This window comes from Pteropus medius, unplaced genomic scaffold (genome assembly GCF_902729225.1).
Source record: "Pteropus medius unplaced genomic scaffold, Ma_sr-lr_union100, whole genome shotgun sequence".
Taxonomy (NCBI): Eukaryota; Metazoa; Chordata; class Mammalia; order Chiroptera; family Pteropodidae; genus Pteropus; species Pteropus medius.
The window spans coordinates 165,061-183,761 of record NW_024340849.1 but is presented as its reverse complement, the minus strand read 5'-3'; the positions used below and the strand labels follow the sequence as shown (position 1 = coordinate 183,761).

General features: G+C 52.3%; 2 protein-coding genes across 16 annotated transcripts in view; one reads left to right on the top strand and one right to left on the bottom strand.

The window, feature by feature from the left end:
* The window catches only part of HSBP1L1 (heat shock factor binding protein 1 like 1), an 11,080-nt gene extending 7,887 nt beyond the window's left edge, over positions 1-3,193 (top strand). For 4 of the 12 annotated variants that reach the window (XM_039839180.1, XM_039839216.1, XM_039839171.1 and 1 more), the window contains 2 exons: positions 71-207; positions 2,056-3,193. In XM_039839180.1, the coding sequence (XP_039695114.1) occupies positions 71-207; positions 2,056-2,244 (326 nt within the window). In that variant the 3' untranslated portion in view covers positions 2,245-3,193. Of the gene's footprint in view, positions 1-70; positions 208-1,942; positions 2,012-2,055 lie in introns of those variants that run through there. The other 8 variants (XR_005647872.1, XM_039839225.1, XM_039839228.1 and 5 more) reach the window with 7 other exon arrangements.
* Positions 3,194-7,676: 4,483 nt separating this feature from the next.
* On the bottom strand, positions 7,677-18,402 carry TXNL4A (thioredoxin like 4A). 4 transcript variants are annotated; one of them, XM_039839080.1, is made up of 5 exons: positions 18,299-18,401; positions 17,924-18,096; positions 11,742-11,845; positions 11,143-11,234; positions 7,836-8,018 (listed from the first exon to the last, which is right to left on the bottom strand). In XM_039839080.1, the coding sequence occupies exons 2-5, from the start codon at positions 18,074-18,076 to the stop codon at positions 8,002-8,004; spliced, it is 366 nt and encodes a 121-aa protein (XP_039695014.1). In that variant the 5' UTR covers positions 18,077-18,096; positions 18,299-18,401; the 3' UTR covers positions 7,836-8,001. The 4 variants fall into 4 exon arrangements, with proteins under 4 accessions (XP_039695007.1, XP_039695014.1, XP_039694989.1 ...); XM_039839055.1 differs by lacking the exon at positions 7,836-8,018 and adding an exon at positions 8,025-9,822 and having other exon boundaries at positions 18,299-18,402; XM_039839064.1 differs by lacking the exon at positions 7,836-8,018 and adding an exon at positions 8,025-9,822 and having other exon boundaries at positions 18,267-18,360.
* Positions 18,403-18,701: the final 299 nt, after the last annotated feature.

The following is an 18,701-nucleotide window of genomic DNA, read 5'->3' as shown; positions in this document are numbered from 1 at the left end:
CGGGAGGCACCATTGGAAGCAGGGTCTTTGAGGGCTTTTGCGGTGGGCGGGGGGGGTTCTCTGCATGCAGCTCTCCTTAACACTGAACTGGAAGAAATGGGGAGTCGGATTGAGGACCTACAGAAGAATGTCAACGACCTGATGCTGCAGGCTGGGATCGAAAACGCTGTCACGGAACAAACGGTGAGGCCCTCACTAGGAAACCAAGCGAGTTTACTTTCTGCAGATTTTACGATGACCCTCACCTTGAAAAATGAATCCCCATGTTTGTCCACGATGGGAATTACTGCCTCTGTGCCACACGGAAACTCAGGGATGACAAAAGCCGTTCACAAATGTTCTCTTCCAAATAGGCCATCCGAAACACTGTCCTAATCCCTTTAAAAATGCACATTTTAAATGAAAAACTCTATGATTCGAAAACTGGATTTTATTAAAGTACGTTTTACTCCCACCCCTCAAATTAGTCTTCAGTCAAAACACAAATCGCAATGACGTGAAGACTGGGGGTTGCAACTAGCAGCTTCCGCTGGAGACAGTATAGTCGGGGAACCCTGTAAAGGTGACACACGTACATTCTCGGGTGGTCTGCAGGACCCCACCCCGACCCCCCACAATGCAAACACCTTTCCAGGGTAACTCTGCCTTTAATCTTAAAGACGTGAACGAACACTGAGCTTCGGGTCTCAGCTGGATTCAGGTCCGTGCGGCATGAGCGGGGGGCGCGTCCTCTTCCCGAGATGCTCAAGCACACGTGCTGGCATCGCAGTCTGACCAGAGGGCACATTTTAGTCAATTAGGTGCTTTCGCTTTCCTCGTTTTCCCAATTCCTTCACAAGTGTTACTCTAAGTCAGCTGGTGAATTATCCGTACGTACGTACCTGCTAAGTCAGAGGTAGTTCACTGTCAGCGACTTGCAATTACCTACACCTGGTATTCTGGTGAAAAAGGTAACTGCACCCTATGTCCTGCTACGCACTGGGGCGGGCACTCTGAAATTCTGTCCACCGGGCGAAAAATACAGCTTCCCAGGCTCAGGCTGCACCAGACTGCTCCCGTCTGCTCTCCAGCCAGCTGGACACCAAGGCCTCTGGCCACTGCGGGCTGATAGGGGATATGCCAGGGCCCGAGGACAGGGACCAGTGAGCCAGCTTCCATGCCATCCCCAGCGTTGGCACACCGCCGGGCACAGCATGGTGACACAGTCCCTTCCCTTCATCACCCAGACTCCAGCTGGCTGTTTTAAGTTTGGTCAAAACACACTAAATATGAAGCATCAAATTAAATGCTTAAATAGGTATCCAAACGTCACGTTTTTGACGCATAGTCATTACTTAAAGCAGCGTGAGAGGTCACAGATCTAAGTGTGTGAAGCTGTTAATGCCTTTGACATTAAAAGAAGGGCCTAAGTACGTTCAGATCTGTTCGGCCTGTGCCTGTTGGTGGCACTAAGTCAGGGCTGGGGTGTGGATCTCCGGGAACCCCGCAGACCTCCTAAACTGTCCCCGTTGTGGGGAGTGGTGAGTGGGGGGAGGCCATGACCCTGAGTGTTAAAAGCTACGGACCCATGTTCTGAAAGATCAGGCCCCTCATCAGCCTCCGCATTAAGCTGAGTCTGTAACACCTCCCTGCTCCGGCCGGTGCGGACCGGCCCGCGCAGGCCCAGCGTGCGCCCGGGCATGGGCGACGACGGTCAGTGATGGAATGCTGACCCAGCACCGTCCACTCGGCTGGGCTGCGGGTCCATGCTGACTCCGACGAAAATGAGGATCACCTAACATTTATGTTTTTCTCTACACTGAATTTTTCCTATACAAAAGATGTTTTACTAATTACAGGAAATTAAGGTACTTTTACTGAAAGCTTGGACTCGTTTATTTAACTGTGTGTTAGCTGGTACATAAGGCAATTATTACTTCATTCCAGTTTTTTTTTCTTACAGACTTGAAGACAGAATCCAGTCACTTGAAAATGTAACAAAATAAAAATTTACTTTTTGAGTTATAATCTACATAACCTGAGTTCCGACTTCTAGTATTTAAAAATTCATTCTAGCAAAGTAAAAGATCAGCAGAACAGAGACGCTGCGGTAGGAGTAACTCAGCCGGCGACGGGGCCCGCAGCGAAGCGGCTCCGACATGGCCGGGGGCGCCCAGCGCTGGCCACCACGGAGGGACAGCGAAGCCACACGCGGCTGTTTGTTCTGAACCCGAAGCTCCGCCATGCTTTTCAAAAAGCCCATAACCGGTTCTCTGGTCGAAGCTGCCTTTTAAATGACTGCATTCCAAGTCAACGTGTCCGGTCTCAGTGTCCGGAGGACGCGCTGCATCTGTCCGGTGGGAATGTTCTGATGCGTGTTCCGCACCAAACCGGCAGGCTGGTGCCCGGGCGCTGTGCTGCCGTCCGAGGTCGCCCGCGCCCTCTCCGCCGAGGAGATCTTGGCAGGCTAAGGGGAAACGCTTTCAAAAAAATCGGCCAGTTCCCCACTCTCCAAGGCTGAGTAAAACAGACCTGACCACCTAAAAAAGGGGTCCATGAGAGGCTCTCATTGTAAAAAACATTATTCCTGCATATAAAATAAATCATATTCTTCATTCAAAGGTCAAAATCAACCATAATTGTACAATTTAGAACTAACCACTGTCAACATTTTTTCTCTGCATATTGTTTATAATCTAACATTCTGTTCTCTTCGTATCATAAACATTTTCCTACGTGAAAATTTCATACCCACTTCTTTATGGTTAACTGATGGCCTATCCTATATCTGCAACGATTCGACCACCCCTTTCACTATTCCTTGGGCAAGGCATCGTAACCCGCTTTCTCACTGTCATACGTAATCTGTAGTGAGCACCCTTATCCATGACTTCCTGGCAGATTCCATTAGCGGCGGAGTCTGGCTAAAGGCCAAGAACAGTTAGCTGGATGCGTCTTATTCTCCCGGCAGGGGGTGCACGCCTTTCTTGATCCGCAGCCTTTAAATTGCACCATTTAAATTCAATATTCTTGGTGATTTAAAATCAGGATAGTTCATTTGATTATAAGAAAAATCTCAAAGCGCCTTAGCTATGATCATCATTTTAGCAGAAACTGAATATGTATTTGAATCGAAGTAAACCAAACAATTTGAGTCCTCATCAATACATAGAACAGTTTAAAATCCAGGATTTTTTAACAGTAGAAAAGGAAATTTCTATTAGTTATTAACTAAAATAAAAACAGAGATATTGTCAAAAATACACTAACTTCCTTCTACAGGAAGCTCCTGGCTGACCCCCCTTCAGCAGGTGGCACGTAACACCTCGGCCATTCACGGAGGCCACAGACATCCACCTTTAAAGGTCATTTAGCCATTTAAAAAATCATACCTGTTTCAATATCTTTCTGACATTTTAACAAATGATTGCTATTTTTCTTCACCATTTACATATACTCAAAAGGAATCAGAATGTTTTCATAGGAACGGAGAAGAGACATGTGTTTAAACTCTAATTCTATTCTAAACTACAAAACTTCACGAGAAAGTGTTTTATTTACAGAACACGTAAGTAAAATGGAGTTATTCAACACCAAATACTACATTTACATGCCTGTAACTTAAAACTAACTTAACACGAAGTGATGACACTTAGGAAAAGCTGAGTAACAGAGGGTTGGACCTGTCGGGCAGAAGTTCTGGGCGCAGCTGTCTGAAGCATCACTGTCTCACGTGTAATGTTCTTCACAGCCTCATCCATCGCCAGGGCTTTTAGGGTTCCCCAGATCTCCTCCTCACCCCCAGGCGGGGGCCAGATCTTTTCAGAGCTAAAACCAGAGAGCGTTCCGCCCAGTTCCCGAGCCAGAGCTCCAGGGACAGTGCACGTGGCGGTGACAGAACTTGCCTTGTGGAGACAGCCAGTTGGTCACGTAAACCACAACTGACGGTTGACAAGGAGAGGGCTGTGACATCGTGCAGAGAGAGGTCTGACCGGATGGCCGTCCCGGGGAGGCCCAAGGCACCTCTTCTGCACCTGATCTCGGCCCTCCCCGGGACGGCCATCCGGTCAGACCTCTCTCTGCACGATGTCACAGCCCTCTCCTTGTCAACCGTCAGTTGTGGTTTACGTGACCAACTGGCTGTCTCCACAAGGCAAGTTCTGTCACCGCCACGTGCACTGTCCCTGGAGCCCAAAGCTACTCAAACACTTTTTCAAATTAATGAGTTTCGAGAGTTTCAAAATACTTTGCAGTCTTTTACATGATGCTTTCTGCCTGTGAAGATGTGTGAGCGCTTGACCTCTATGTTGAGCAAGAAAACCGGGGGCCAGAGGGAGGACCTGAGCTAACGGCAGTGACCGGCAAAACAGCAGTGTCACCCGAGTGAGCGTGCAAGGCGGCAGGATCTCATCGGGCACTGTCGGTGTTGATAGCTGTTGATGACAGATGTAAATGCGCCAGCAAAGAATGCTAGGATCAGATGCATCTCGAAAGCCATGAGTAAAACTGTAGCAAACACTATTCAATATGGCACCCATATAAAGTGGATCCTCCTAGCGTCCCCATTCTGATGTGCGCCCCCGTCTCTCCCGTTAGCACCCGAGCTCTCAGCTGACGTGGGGGAGGCCGGCGCGGGCTGGGGCAGCACCCGCAGTGCGGCGTTCAGGGCGGTGTGGGTGGCGGGTGCTGGGGCCCCACGGGGTGCCAGGCGCCTTCCCGCCTCCCCGCGGGACCCCAGCGTGTCCGCCCCTCGTTTTGAAGGCGTTAAAACAGCCCGCAAACGGATGGATGGCATACACCCGGGGTCTTCCCGAGCGCCCCCCAGCGGCGGGCGGCTCTGCGCGCTGCCGTGGGAGGCGCCCTCAGCCACCTCCTTGTGTTTGACCACAGTTGTCGCCCAGTAACGCCACACGAACACGCCCGCACGTCCCCTCGCGCGCCTGTGCCCGCCGCCCGGCCCGGCCGTGGACTTGCCTGGACGCACTGAGAGCTGTGCGCAAGCCCCACGAGCAACGTGGCCTTCGCCGCTGCGACACGCGGCAGGGCCCGGGCCGGCTGGGCGGTCCTCGGCGCCCTCTGCGTCCTCGGCGCCCTCTGCGACCCGCAGGACCTGCGGCTAAGTGGGCTTCAGACTCTGTCTCTGCAAAACTGTCGCCTGGCAGGCGCCTGGCAGGGCGTGAGAAAATGGCTCGAGAATTACTTGGTTCAGCGCGAGGGAGACAGTCGACCCATTACAGCAGGACATGAGCTTGCAAGGAAGAGACACTCATTCCGACTCAACATGCTGCAGCCACAGAGCCACAGCCAGAAGAGCTGTCAAGTCAGACGTGAGGGAAGTTCTCGCGACTTACAAATGCAACCAATTTATAATGTCCATCGAAGTCACAAACGTGGAGTGCACTTTTAATTTTTTTGGTAACAGCTAATAAAGCTTCATGGTATCAGATATAATCCATGTGCCACACAGCTCACCCAATCAAAGCAAGTCGATGGTTTTCGGCACGTTCACTGACACGCACGACCATCACCAATTTCAGAACGTTTCCAGTCTCAGAAAGAAACCCTGTACCCTCCAGCACCACCTCCCAGGAGCCCACTTCCCGGCTCCCCGCACTTGCCTGCTCCAGGCCTGTCACGAGGGGGAGCACGCGCTCTCGCTCGTCCGTGCTGCAGCATCTCTCTCGACTGAACGGTGGGCCACTGTCTGGCCGGACACACTGCTTATCTGGTCAGCAGCTGCCAGACCTTGTGCTTGTTCACTATGAACACCGCCATACGTGTCGTGCGTGTGTGTGTGCATGTGCGTGTGAAAGCTTCCGCGTGGACACGCACGACCCGTTCTCCAGGACGTGCCTAGGAGTGACGTGGCTGCGACAAAGGGCAACCGTTTCCACAGTGACTGACTGTTCCCCCCTCCACTGGCACTGACAGCGTCGCACCCGCTCCACGTCCTTGCCCCCCGAGTCTGCAGGTGTGAGCTGGCACCTCCCATTTTGATTTGAATTTCCTTGATGACAGGGAGCATCTTTCCATGTGATTGCTGGCAATTTATCCCGGAGAAATGTCAGAAGCGCAACTGACTACGATACGCCAGGTACTTGGCGTTGCGCTGATTCATCGTCAGCCCCTCACGTGATACCGTGTTACACCCCCCGTTTTGTTACGTGGGAAGCTCGAAGCTGGAAAGATTAAACTGCAGACTTGCATTTGAATCTTAAATCCGTTTAAAAGCACAGCCTCACTCGCATTTGTTGGGCTCAGTCTTTGGTAGGCACCCCTCCTGTTTCAGGACAGTCAGCCTGACCGGGCAGCGAGCAGTGACACACCAGAGGCCCCGCCAGGCACTGTTCTATGCGGTCCTGACCCATGTGAATCAGACAGCAGATACTACTGTGAAACAGAAACGCTCCTGGCTGAAAAGTTTGTTTTGTTTTTAAAGAGAAAGGGTTCATTGAGCCATATGCTAGCTGGAAAAGGACCAGGTCCTGGGGATTCAGTCTAAACCCTCAGCAGCTGGGCAGGTGCAGAAAAGCCAGCCTGCAGTCCCTGAGCTGGCGGGCGCTCTTATACGGCATTTTGGGGAAGAAAGAGGTAAGTTGATCTGAAGGAACTTACGCTGGCTACAGGTGGGGGGAGGGGCAGTGGGGGCAGTCTTGCGATGGGTGCGGTCTGTAAGAGTTGTCTGTGACCTCTGGTTACACGCAAGTCCTGGAAGTTCACAGGCCTGTGGGATGCCGTGACATCTGGTGTGGGCTAATGGACGCCTAGACATTGGGTCAAAGCTCCAATGTACACGTCCGGGAATGCGGGCAGCCTTGGTCAGAGGGCGCACAGCTGACGACTGGCTACGCCCGTCTCTTGTTACTGTAGTTTAATTCAGAACACCTCAGATTTCCTCTCCTGTCACCACTGTCCCCTGCACTCTGAAGATGAAGTTCCAGAAGGCCACTTGCCCAGGTTCTTAGTGAGCAAGTGACAGAGCTGGGCTGTGAAACCGGATGGGGACTCCAAGCATGCTCCCCGCAGGTGTGCCCTGTGCTCCCCCCCACCCTGGTCCTCCCCCCACACCCCATGCCTACACTCTGCTCCTCCCCTATCCCACCCCACTCCCCCACCCCATGTTTCCCCGATCCAGCTGCAGATTTCAGCCGCCCCTCTCGGGGCCCACCCACTCTTCACACAGAAAAGGCAGAGACCACCGTTTCATTGCACGTTTTTCAGAACCAGAAAAACAAGACTTTTTCCTTAAGTGTGTTTTCTTTCTGGACTCAAGCCTTGAGACTGGTGTGGGCTGCACTGCACGCCACCCCCCAAATTCACACACTGGGGGTCCTAACCGCGGCAACCTCGGGAGGTGACCTTACATGGAGATGGGGCTGCTGCTGGAGCCGAGTGGCCCTCATCCAGTGACGGGCGTCCTTAGAAAAGCAGAAATTCAGACAGACACAGGGAGGCCACAAAGGTGAACCCCCAAGCTGAGGGTGTGCGAGGTTGCCAGAGACTGCAGGGCCGGGAGAGGGCTGGGGACAGACGCCTGGGTCGGGCTGCATCTCCAGGCCTGTGGCACAAAATCCTGCTACGTCACCCAGCTGCGGCACTGCTTGGAGCCCCAGACAGCGTCTCACTGCCACGTGTGCAGGACAGAGCCCCGACTTCCACCCCAGAGGACGCCCCGAGTGGCGGCTGGACATAGTCGGTCATCTACACACGCAGCCTCTTGCGAAACAGCCGGTTACGACTGCTCCCAGCACCGTGCGTTTTATTCACGTCAGCGACATATTTACAGGAATTTGGTAGTATGAAACACAGCAGCCGCGCAGAGGGGCTGAGGCCCTCGCCCGCGCTCCAGGGCCCGGCGGGGTGGGGCTCAGTACCGGTACTTGGTGGAGTAGTCCTTCGGGGACACCACCAGGCCGCGCCCCTTCCGGGCCCCACGGTACACCGTCTCGATGATGTCAATCATCTCCTGCTTGTCCTCCATGGCCCAGTTGATCTTGTTGTTGTTGCCGGTGCCCAGGTCGATCATGATATGCTTGTTCCTGCGGGAGGACACGGGTCAGCGCCCACGAGGAGGCCCGCGGGTGCCCGTCTCCCCCGCCGCCAGCTCCTGCTACCGGCCCCTCAGACGTGGCCTGGCCACGCAGAGACCCAGCTTCCCGACGTTTCCCTCGGCCAGAAACACCCTGAGGCAGCTCGGTCCCGTGAGAAATGGTCAGCGAGCAGTGGCAAGGCAGGGCCACCGGTTTCCACGATGAGTGGGAGTGCTGCCGGGCAGTGCACAGCCATGCGCGGCAGCACAGGCTGGGAGCATGGAGCCTGGGCCCTGTGGGAGGTCGCCCCAGGGGGCGGGGCATCAGTAACCCCAGCGGGTGTGACGCTGAGCTGTTTCAAAGCCAGCTGGTCACTGATGCCACGACAGGGCAGCGAGATGGAAGAGACGGCTGAGGCGTCCAGAGATCGCGAAATCAGGTTGACTCCGAATCAAGAGGCACCGCGCGCGGAGCGGTGGAGGCACCCGCACACGCGAAGGGCCGCCCCCGCGCTTCCCGCACGCTCCCGCTTCCTCGGGACAGACGTCCCATGGGGCAACCGAAAGGTCAAAGGGCACAGTCTCCGTCCCTCAGAAGCCGAGCTTTTCCAGACGGTTGTACCCGGAAACACCAAAGTGTGGGGTTTTCATGGTGCTTTTGTGAGCACCGAATGTACATTTCATGAAAAGCCCTGACTGTGAAATGATGTGAACCGCTCACTGTGAATAGGGTACCCTGGATTTGTTAGGAAAGATGATTCTTTACAAACGTGTCTCTCAAAAGGCTACTTCTCACGCGCGTGCTCTATAAAGCAGAGCTGTGGCCCTAGCTGTGCCTGCCCATGACCCTTCCTGGCGGGCTGCAGATAGATTTTCGTCCACGAGCCCATCACTTCTGCAAGGTCGCACACCACACTGGCCCGCGGCCCCAGGGGGTGCTGCATCCCGGAGCCTGTTTGGCCTCCTTTCAACCAGAGCGAGCGGCCCACAGGCAAACCTGACGTCTCTTCTGCGGCAAACCTGAGCCTCCGGGACAGCCTGGGCCCTCACGCTGCCCCCGCCACAGCTCAGTCCTGCAGGTCCCCACACTTGCCCCTGAGTGCAACGCTCACCCGAGCCTCACTGCACGGCACCCCGCCTCCTCGAACCCTCCCCACGCCCCGTCTGGGCCGGTGATTGTCTCTGTGAGCACTGCTCTGGCATCTCCCCGCTCCCCTGGCCAGTGTATGTGACAGTGGCCATCAGGTGAAGGTCTGTGACAGTGCGAACCCTGTCTTATCTGATGATGTCCCAGCACCAGGCCACAAGGCCTGGTGGAAGTCAAGACACGTGTCTGGTGGACGCGTGAACTCCAGCGCTGACGCTGCTTGGCTCAGGATTCCGGGCGGCAGAGACAGGACGAGGCGGATCACCACCTCTCATGGGAGCGGCACCAGGCCCACGACACCAACACACTGCCCCGACTTCCTTCTGCAGCTCCCTCCCCAGCACAGCCCTCTGCCCCTCAGTGGCAGGCAGGGTCTGAGAAAGCCCTCGCGACGCCCCTGAAGGAGTTGGGGTTTTGAGGAGCATGGTGGAAAAGGCCTGCAGTCCTTGACTAGCCTGGCAGCAGAAACGCCTCTGGCGAGGGCCCGGGAGAAAACAGAGTGCATCGCAGTCACGGAGGAGAGAGGTCCTCACTGCCAGTGCACACTGTCAGCGGCACCACGTCCTGCAGCTTGTGGGAAGCACACGTCGTAAGTGATAAACTTGGACGTTAAGCTGGAGAAACATCAAGCCAGGTCTGGAAGGCGCTATCTGGTTTCTTCTTCCCACTTACAGCGAAATGAGAAAAGACAGGACAGTTTACAAACTGGTGACAGAAAAAAAATAAATTCTCAGCCTCTCCAGATGGCAAAGGGTGCTGAAATCTGGACATGGCTGAACTCGGGGCATAGGAAAAGAAGAGGCCACGCGTCCGTCACTGCCACCTGCCGAAGATCTGCAGGTCCTACCACTCGTCACGGCTGGGGAGCTGCCTCGGGAGTGTCCTCTAGGGAGCCATGGCCGAGCAGAGGCATCCCCGGCAACCAGGGCAGAATCAAAGCCCTCGGGCTGAGAGGGACAGAGGACACAATGAAATGCGCTGATGGGGCTCCGAATGCTGCTGGCAGGGAGCAGGCTGAGAAGTGACCCAGCTGCAAAAGCCTTTCATGAAAAAGGTGGGAAAACCTGGGCGGAGCCTGCCCGAGGGCAGCGAGGGGCTGGCCAGGGCGGTGATCTCAGCCCTGACCAGACCCCCGCGCCCTCTGGCCCTCCTACGCCCTGCTGCACGCCAGGACAGCTGGGCCACAGCAGAGGTCCAGAAGCTGGGTTTTGTGGGTTGCCCAGAACGATTCTGCAGACGGGAGGTGAAGGGCAGACTGTGGGAGGCAGAACCCCAAAATAACCCCAGGATTTCCTGCCCTAAACTCAGGGAGTGAGAAGGGATGAGACAAGGCTGTGACCAGCTCCATTAAACCTCACAGAGATTGGCAGATGTTCCTGCGGTCACCAAATGACTGACGTTAAAGTAAGGGGGCAAGCCCGGGTCATCTGGGCGACTCTGATCCAATCATGCAGGCCCTCAAAGCAGAGCAGGAAGGACACTGGGGAGACTGTGACAAGAACTCAGCCTGCCGGTGAGGTCTTCCAGGACGGGGAGGGGGACCTCGAGGAGCAGAGAGGAGCCCCAGCGACAGCAGGCCTCAGGCCCATGACCGCGAGGCCCTGCATTCAGCCGACAACCTGAGTGAGTCCTGGGGATCACCCCCACCCTGACCGGCTGCCCTGCTCGGCCCGCCCGTGGCTCTGGCCTGAGACCCCGAGAGCCCATGGAACTGGCCGGCTGGGGAGTGGTGCCGTCCTCAGCCACTCAGCGCGTGCTGGCGTGTCACACGGAATACAAAGCTGACACACGCCCCCCACATGGGCCTCCCGGACCTTCCTTTCCGACAGAGGCTCTGATCCTGCTATTCACCAACGTTTGCAGCAACAGAAACAGATGTGACAAGTACAAGGTCAAATGATTTCCTTCCAAACTGAAGCTCTACAATTGAATTATGTTTTACTCATGATGTCACCTAACTTTATTACATAAGTACCATCGAACGTACCTGCCACCCGCATAGGCCCTGTGTACGTGGCCAGAATCCGTTCCCACATTTCCCTTCGCTGCAAAGCCCATAAGTCATGGATACAAATTAACCTAGAGACACGAGGGAAATTCTGTTTTTCATGCCAACACTGACTGACTAGAGTCCACAACAGGGTGTTTTCACTAATAAAATCATCTTGTATATATAAATAGCAAAGAAATTTAGTTCAAGTTTTCCTCTCAGGTATCAGAAAAGGACGCTAAACAGAGTCACTGACATATTTTTAAAGTGAGTTACTTAAAAACAGTCACTTTCATCAACAGATTACATTTAGACGTCACTTAAATGTCAATGAGAAAGTCTTCCGTTTAACTACACTTCGTCTACGACTGCGGTTCCAAAAAGTTACTTCAAAAGGGTAATTTGTTACTGAGTAAACACTGAAACTGGGATTGTTACTTTGAAAATTATTGAAATGATCACACGGTCTGGTGAAACAAACTGTATGTGCTATCGCTACAAACTTCCTTCCAAGTAAACAATCTAAAGATATCTTGATCACATTAAATTTCTAGGCCAATAATTTCAATTTAAATAACAACTTTAAGAGGACATACCTGAAGAAAAACATGACAGTACACGGATCGTATAACTCATACATTTTGTTGAAGTCAGGTACTTCTGTAATATCCACAAGATAAATAACTGCAAAATTTTTAACCTAAAAGTAAAGAAGATTGAAAAAAAACCTAAAATAGCAAATCAATGTTTAATTCTGTAAAAACACGTTAACAAACAAAAACAACACTCTGTGTGTAAGAGAACAGCTTGCAAACCTGCTCTCCAGCACCTCCCATTACAGTTCGCACACGGAATAAGACGCTCCGGGTCCTGAAAACCGGCTGTTTGCGCCTCACTAACATTTTTCAGAACAGCAGGCTACACAAATGTAGCAGGTTACAGAAAACGTCCACAGATATGTTACTCATGCGGATCCAGTAACAATCTGCATGAACTTGAACTCTGACGACTACTTAACGACATGCTTTAAATAGCTGCCTTAAACATGCCTTTAGAATTCAGCCATACATTCCCCGCCTCTTGTACTAACAGACTAGTACCCCAAATAATATCGTATGTAACAAATTTTCTTTAATTTTTTTCTTTAATTGCAAGTTCATCAGAGAAGATTAAGAAAACCCAGAAAACTAAAAATCAAAACACCGTCAATTGCAACAGAGTTAACTGCTATGAATGTATTTTTAGTATATTTTTCCCATTTTTTCTGGTATATATATAAAAAAATCTGTCTATACTGTTTTAACAAAATGTGATCACACAGTGATTATGCTACAATATTCTATATCCTGCTTTACTTATGAGCATTCTCTTATATAAATTACATGCTGTCCAAAAACAATTTTATGGTTACATAATAGTTCGTTAAATGGCTATGCCATTATTTTACCATTCTTCTGTTATTTTCTTTCTGATTTTAATGAACATAATTCATTTTCATTAACATCTATCATTCACCTGTGAACATTCTTACCCTTAAATTTGTGTATACTTCATTATTTCCTAAAAATAAATTCCTAAAACAGAATCTCTAGAACATAGAACATGACATTTTAAAGGCTCCTCATACTGTCTCGATGCCTTCCAGAAAGCTTATTGAATTTACACGTTGTGAGTTAAACAGTGTCCCCCAGCCCCAAGGGTCCACTGACGCCCTAACCCCCGACACTCGGAATGGACTCACATGCAGTGCAGCCAGTTGTCAGACAAGGCCACATGGGAGCCAGGTGGCCCCTGGCCCAGCCTGACGGTGTCCCAATAGGAAGAACTGAACGTGCCCATGTCACCAGAGACAGGTGTCATGAGCATCTGAGGATCCGCTCTGTGCAGGGCACTTCTCATGCGTTCTAGCTCTTTCGACGCCCTAACTAAACAGAGACGCTGCTGTTCTGTGTGTGATGAAACTGAGGCTCTCAGATGGGGTGACTCCAAGCCACAGGGGGAGCAAGTGCCACAGCTGACGCCAGCAGGTCTGGCTGCAGCCCACCGCTGAAAGAATCAGTCTGCCCGGAGGGGGCGAGGGGCTGTGGGGAGGTGGGGGGGACACTTCTCGGGCTGAGAGAAGCGCATGTGTCAAGAGAGGCACAGAAGGAAGGCGACCAGTGTGGGGGCAGCGGCTGATGAGGGCTCGGAGGTGGGAGACGAGCCTGAGGTGCAGGCTGGGCCTGTCAGGCTCCAGAAGCCTGTTCCTTCCTTAAAGGAAGGGGTGGCTGAGGGGCTGGATTTCGTACACACCGACCGGAAAAAACCAAGCAGCAACACAGAAGGGCCCTCACAGGCAGTGACTGGCATGGAGCTGGCTGGACACCTCTGCCATCTGCACCCACCAGTGACCATGCCATGCTGTGGCTGAGGGCAGGAAAGAGACGGCCGGGGAGGCACACCGGCAAAGGCTCAGCTCGAGGCCAAGGCAGGAGCTGGGCCGAGCACCACAGGGGTCAGATCAGGCGAGGCCTGAGAGCCACCGCTGGGGTCATCAGCGGCGGTGCCAGGCAGCGTGGGGCCGAGACCATGTGGCAGTCTGGCCATGGAAAGCATCGAGTGTGGACACCCCCTGCGGGAGCCAGGCAAGGAAGGGGGGTCCTGCTGGACCTCGGTGTCGCAGCGTCTGCCCAGCAACCACTTCCCTCTCTCCTGGTCAAACGAGAGGCTTCTGAGTGCCAATGTCAAGGCCACCACGGCCACTCAGGTGCAGGGGGCTAGGCAAAGCAGCCCCCCCGCCACCGCCCCGTCTCTCTGCACAACAGCTTCCAGCAAAAGGGACCAAGAGACCTTGCTGGTCTCTAAGGGCTGCCCACATCTGACGTCAGCACGCAGGGGCACTTGCTTAAGAAAAGCATCTTCTCTTCCTACTTCCCACAGAGTAGAAGTTATTATGATTTAAAAAGAGACATTAACATTATAGTATGAACACACTCACACACCTACCTGACTGCCAGCCCAGTGGAACCCTAAAGGGCCTTCCAGCTGACCCCACGGACCCCACGTTATTAGATCAAGCTCTTAAAAAGTCATTTTCAATGGCCAAATAATACCCCACTCAGCAGGGTGGACGTGTGCAGTTTAAATCCCAATTTCCAAGTGCAGAGAGAGGGCTGGGGTGAGGGTCAGGCGAGGGGACAGGCTCCTCCTGGGCGCTGCAACTACGCGGTCAGCACTGTGGGCCACGTCACTGGACACTGTGGCTGTTTCGGACCGTGTGATCAGTTACACCAATGATCTGGGAGCGTGACACTCTGCCGCTGAGAAGCTGCTTCCCAAAGGCAGGTGACCGTCACCACCGCCAGACGGTTAAACACCTTTTCATCTTTACTGCATGGGAAAAACGACAGCGCAGTGTTTCAATGTATTTCTTTGAAGTTTACTTAACCCCTGGAATATCCTTTTTCAGTTCCTTGCCCATTTACCCATGGGAGTCATCTTTTTAAACGGTATTTAAGACTTATTTGCAAAAGTCGATCACATTTAAAATACATTTTGCCTAATATTTTTGCAGTAATTTTAACTGGCTGTTAAACAGTATTTTTGTAAACCGAGAACCATACATACAAATGTCCTTTCTATTATCAAGTTGTTTTTAACATGTATTGTTTCGATCGCCTACAGCAGTGAATATCCTTTCCAACCCTGTTGCCTACATCCCACAAGCAAGTCAGTGATGACCTGCCCGGCGGCCCCTCTGCCAGCCAGGGACCGCCCAAGAAGCAGAAGAAAATGTTCTGGACTGTCGGTTGGCACTGTGCACATTTGAAGGGCTAATTAGTACGTTTTTAGGCAATTCATTTCAAATGCACCCAAAAAACTGCATAACTTTATTTTCGACAACTACTATATGCCGATTAGTTCTACTCAGAACAACTCTTGCAGAGAATAATGGCGGCTAATATTACTGAACACGCTACTTGCTCCGTGACAGGAAGTGTCCCAGAAGGCTTTGCGGGAACTGGATCCTCAGAACTGCCCTGCGAGTTAGGCACTGGCACCCCTGTCCTACAGATGAGTAAAACGAGGTGAAGAGACAAGTCATTTAAGACCACACGGGTAGCAGGTGGCAGAATCTAGCTCGGGCTGTACCTGCGACCACCGCCCGCGTAGCTCGCTGCTGGCCGCGAGGCTCTTACTCCCAGAGGCGCACGTGCACAGCGAACCCAGACGGGGCATTCTGCAGCTTCCTATCTGACCCCGCACTGACAAAGCCTCAGCTTCTGCTGGTCCAACCAACTTCATGTGAACTTAAGAATGGCCCCCAGCCATTCCCGCAGAGTTCCACAAACATACAATTTTATCAGAACGTACAATCATGACTCGACATCATTTCAGTTCTGCGTAGTTTAGACTCTGTTTGAATGGGCTTTTTAACACACACAAAGTAAACGTCCCATTTATTCTTACTCATTGTGGGATTCAGGTAACAGTGAGTCACTGTGACAAAACGGCAGCTTGCAGATGCGCGAGATGGTCTCTTCGCAGCTGGCTACTCACAACGACTGCGCAGCGGGAAGCGTCATTTGTTACGGCGGCTCCAGCAGCCGGCAGACATCTGTAAAACCCATAAGCTATCTGTTTCAGAACAGCTCAGAACCAGTCCAGCATAAGGAGGGGCGGGCACTGTCAGAGCATCCGGACACCACTCCACCTTCCAGAAGACAGTGCCATCAGGTCTGGCCTCAACACTGGAACTTTCACTCCAGGTAAAACAGCTGGGGGACTGAAAGGGGCTTGTAACAGGGTGAGGAAGATCCCCCTTTATCTGTTATTCCTGCAGAGGGAGATTTTTAAATAGAGTTTAATTGTTCTTTTACTAAAACCTTAGATTTCAAAAAATTCTTGTTGAGCTTCCCCAAAAAGAGCTTCCGGAATTATAAACTCATATTTCATTCCTATACTTAAAAATAAAGAAAACATCAATACACATATATACATTCAAAGTGAGTCCAATGAAACTGTCCTTATCAACAGGGCCAACGCCAAGTGTGCTCACCACCGGCACAGCGATTTGGTCTGTGACAGACACAGAGAGATTAGAGAACAACTCTGGTTAATTCCTAACCCTGACTGACACAGAGAATCTGCCTCCCAGCCAAAGGCATCATGCTGAGTTTTACTCAGACATGAGGAGCCAACCAAGCCTCAGGTCTGCAGCCATCCTAGCCTCATACTGAAGGCAGCAGGATCTGGACATCGCCTGGTGTGTAAGCCACCACTTGCAAGGTAGAACCCAGGGCATACAACCTCAGTTATTTCAAAGGCAACACGCTAATGATGCATCTATGAGAAAAGTGCTTAGCAGAGTCTTCACTAAATTCAGCAGTGACTGCACGACCTCCACAGCTTAAGCGACATATAAGTGACCCCCTGGCCCACCTCACTCGTGACCTCTGACCTGACTGGGAGGACCTTGGTGAGAGAACAGGTGGCTCTCCTGGTTCCCTAAGTACTTCCGTCTTGGTGTCCAAGAGGAAGGAGCGGGGTGGCTGATAACTGCAGCACTCCTACCCTGACCCTGACCCTGACCTCTGTTGAGGGGTATCTGAAGATCACATCAGTTCCCAGGGGAGCTTCTGAGACATGCCATTTCTGGACCTCGACGCAGACCAACAGAATCAGAATCCTGCAGTGCACTACGGTAAGTGTTCCAAGTGGTACTTGTGATGGCTACACAGGAAAACGGCCGGACGCTCACAATGCACCACCCCCGCCTCACGCACCTCCCTACTGAGTGGACACGCTAAAAATTAGCAGTGGCAAGTCAGACAGGTTTTCCCTTCCTAGATATAATATAGCCTTACATATGCTACTATTCACTCAAAGGTGTTATTCTAAGCCAGCCTACATTAGCATCGCCTAGTCCCATGAAAGATGGTTTCAATACGTCCACTTTTACTTTCTATTAAATGAATGACCTCTCAAATCGTTTATAGAATGTTAATCATTTCGTTAACACACTAACATATTTGCTTTTTGCTCTTGCTACAATTGCAAAAAAAAAACAAATCAAAGTTGACTTAAAATTGCCATGAGGAAATTATAAAAAAAGAATTATACAATTGTGTCTTACAACTTGCACCCTCGTTAACGGCTAGCAAGTGCCACAGACGACCCACTGTAATATTAAAATTAGGAAAGCTAGCTCTAACAAACCACAATTATATTTTCTCCTACTGTTCTCTGCATTTAAATCACTGTAAGGTATAAACCAAGTAACTTACAAAGAGCATGATGCATGATGAGATTAAAAAAAGACAATGAAAAGAAAATTAACGGGATTTACTATGCAAATAACAAATGTTCTGCTTTAAAAATACAAATAACAATAGGATCCCCTAAAAGGGGCAATCTTTTTAAACTGAGCTATTTAAAGTAAGCTCCAAGCTCTTGCCAGTCTGCAAATGCGTTTTGTTCAAGGCACTACAGATGTCAATTCTGAAAAATGCCCTATCTCTTGGAATCATTAACTTACTTAGGGAGAGAGATCGTGAACCTCTTTAAAATGTGAAGATGTATGGAAACTCCTCCCAGAAAAAGACATACGCTATTCAATTCCAGGGAGCACACCTGCACGTCACAGGCTAAGAATCTGTCCGGGTACCAAGCCCGCGTCTTCCCTTTGCTAGGCGACTGTTTTTAACACTTTTACATTTTCCTGCCAACTGGCAAAACAAAAGAAATTGAACACCGAGCTGACGAGGGGACCTAACGTGAAGCGGAGGGGCCGCGTTACCTTTTCGGCTATACTGTACAGAACCTCGTCCATTTTCATGCACGTGGGGTCCCAGTCGTGTCCAAAGCGGATGACGACCACTCGGTCTTCCTCCGAAAGGATGGCCTGGTCCACCTGCCAGCCGTTGTGCAAGTGCGGGAGCATGTACGACATCCTGGCGACTGAACCGGCCTCTGCGGGAGAGGGACTCGGTGGGCGAGCTTCTTCCCGGCTCGGTCACAGCACGCGGGGCCGACGGGGGCTCGCACAGACCCCCCCAACCGGGGCCTGCCCCCCGCCCGGGACATCCGCCCAGGACCCGGCTCCCCGCGGCCCCGCTCCCTGCCCAGGACCCCGCCCCCACCTAGCCCCGCTCCGCGCCGTGTCCGCACGCACCTCCGGCGACACAGGGCTTCCCGCGCAGCCGTCTCCCGGACGTGGACGCGCGCAGACGTGTGCGTGCGCGCCCCCGCCGTGCGTGCGTCCGCCGTGCGCGCGCGCGCCCGGGGTCTGGCCTCTGTGCTGGTCCCGCGGTCGCCCCCGGTGGTCGCTTCCAGTCGGCTGTGAGAGGGCTGCCCCGCGGACCCGGGGGCCGCGCCGTATCAGACCGCTTACCTGTCCCGCCAGGGCGTCGGAGACCGGCTTCACCGCGGTGCTACCGTGACCGGGGAGTGGGCGGCGCAGAACAGAGGACGCCGCTAGCCCCGTAGGCGGGGTGGGCAGTGGAGGGCACCTGTAAGGCACGGCTTGTCCCACTCAGGCCCGCACAAAGGCCCCGAATTAGTCATTTTGGCAGTCA

Excerpts from the sequence above, each read along its gene's own strand:
- TXNL4A (XM_039839055.1), bottom strand. The coding sequence starts at position 18,076 with ATGTCGTACATGCTCCCGCACTTGCACAACGGCTGGCAGGTGGACCAG. Across the intron at positions 11,235-11,741 it reads ACTGTCATGTTTTTCTTCAG|GTTAATTTGTATCCATGACT; the intron begins GTATGTCCTCTT and ends TCGTGTCTCTAG. Across the intron at positions 9,823-11,142 it reads AGGGCCTATGCGGGTGGCAG|TGGGAAGAAGAAACCAGATA; the intron begins GTACGTTCGATG and ends TTTCGCTGTAAG.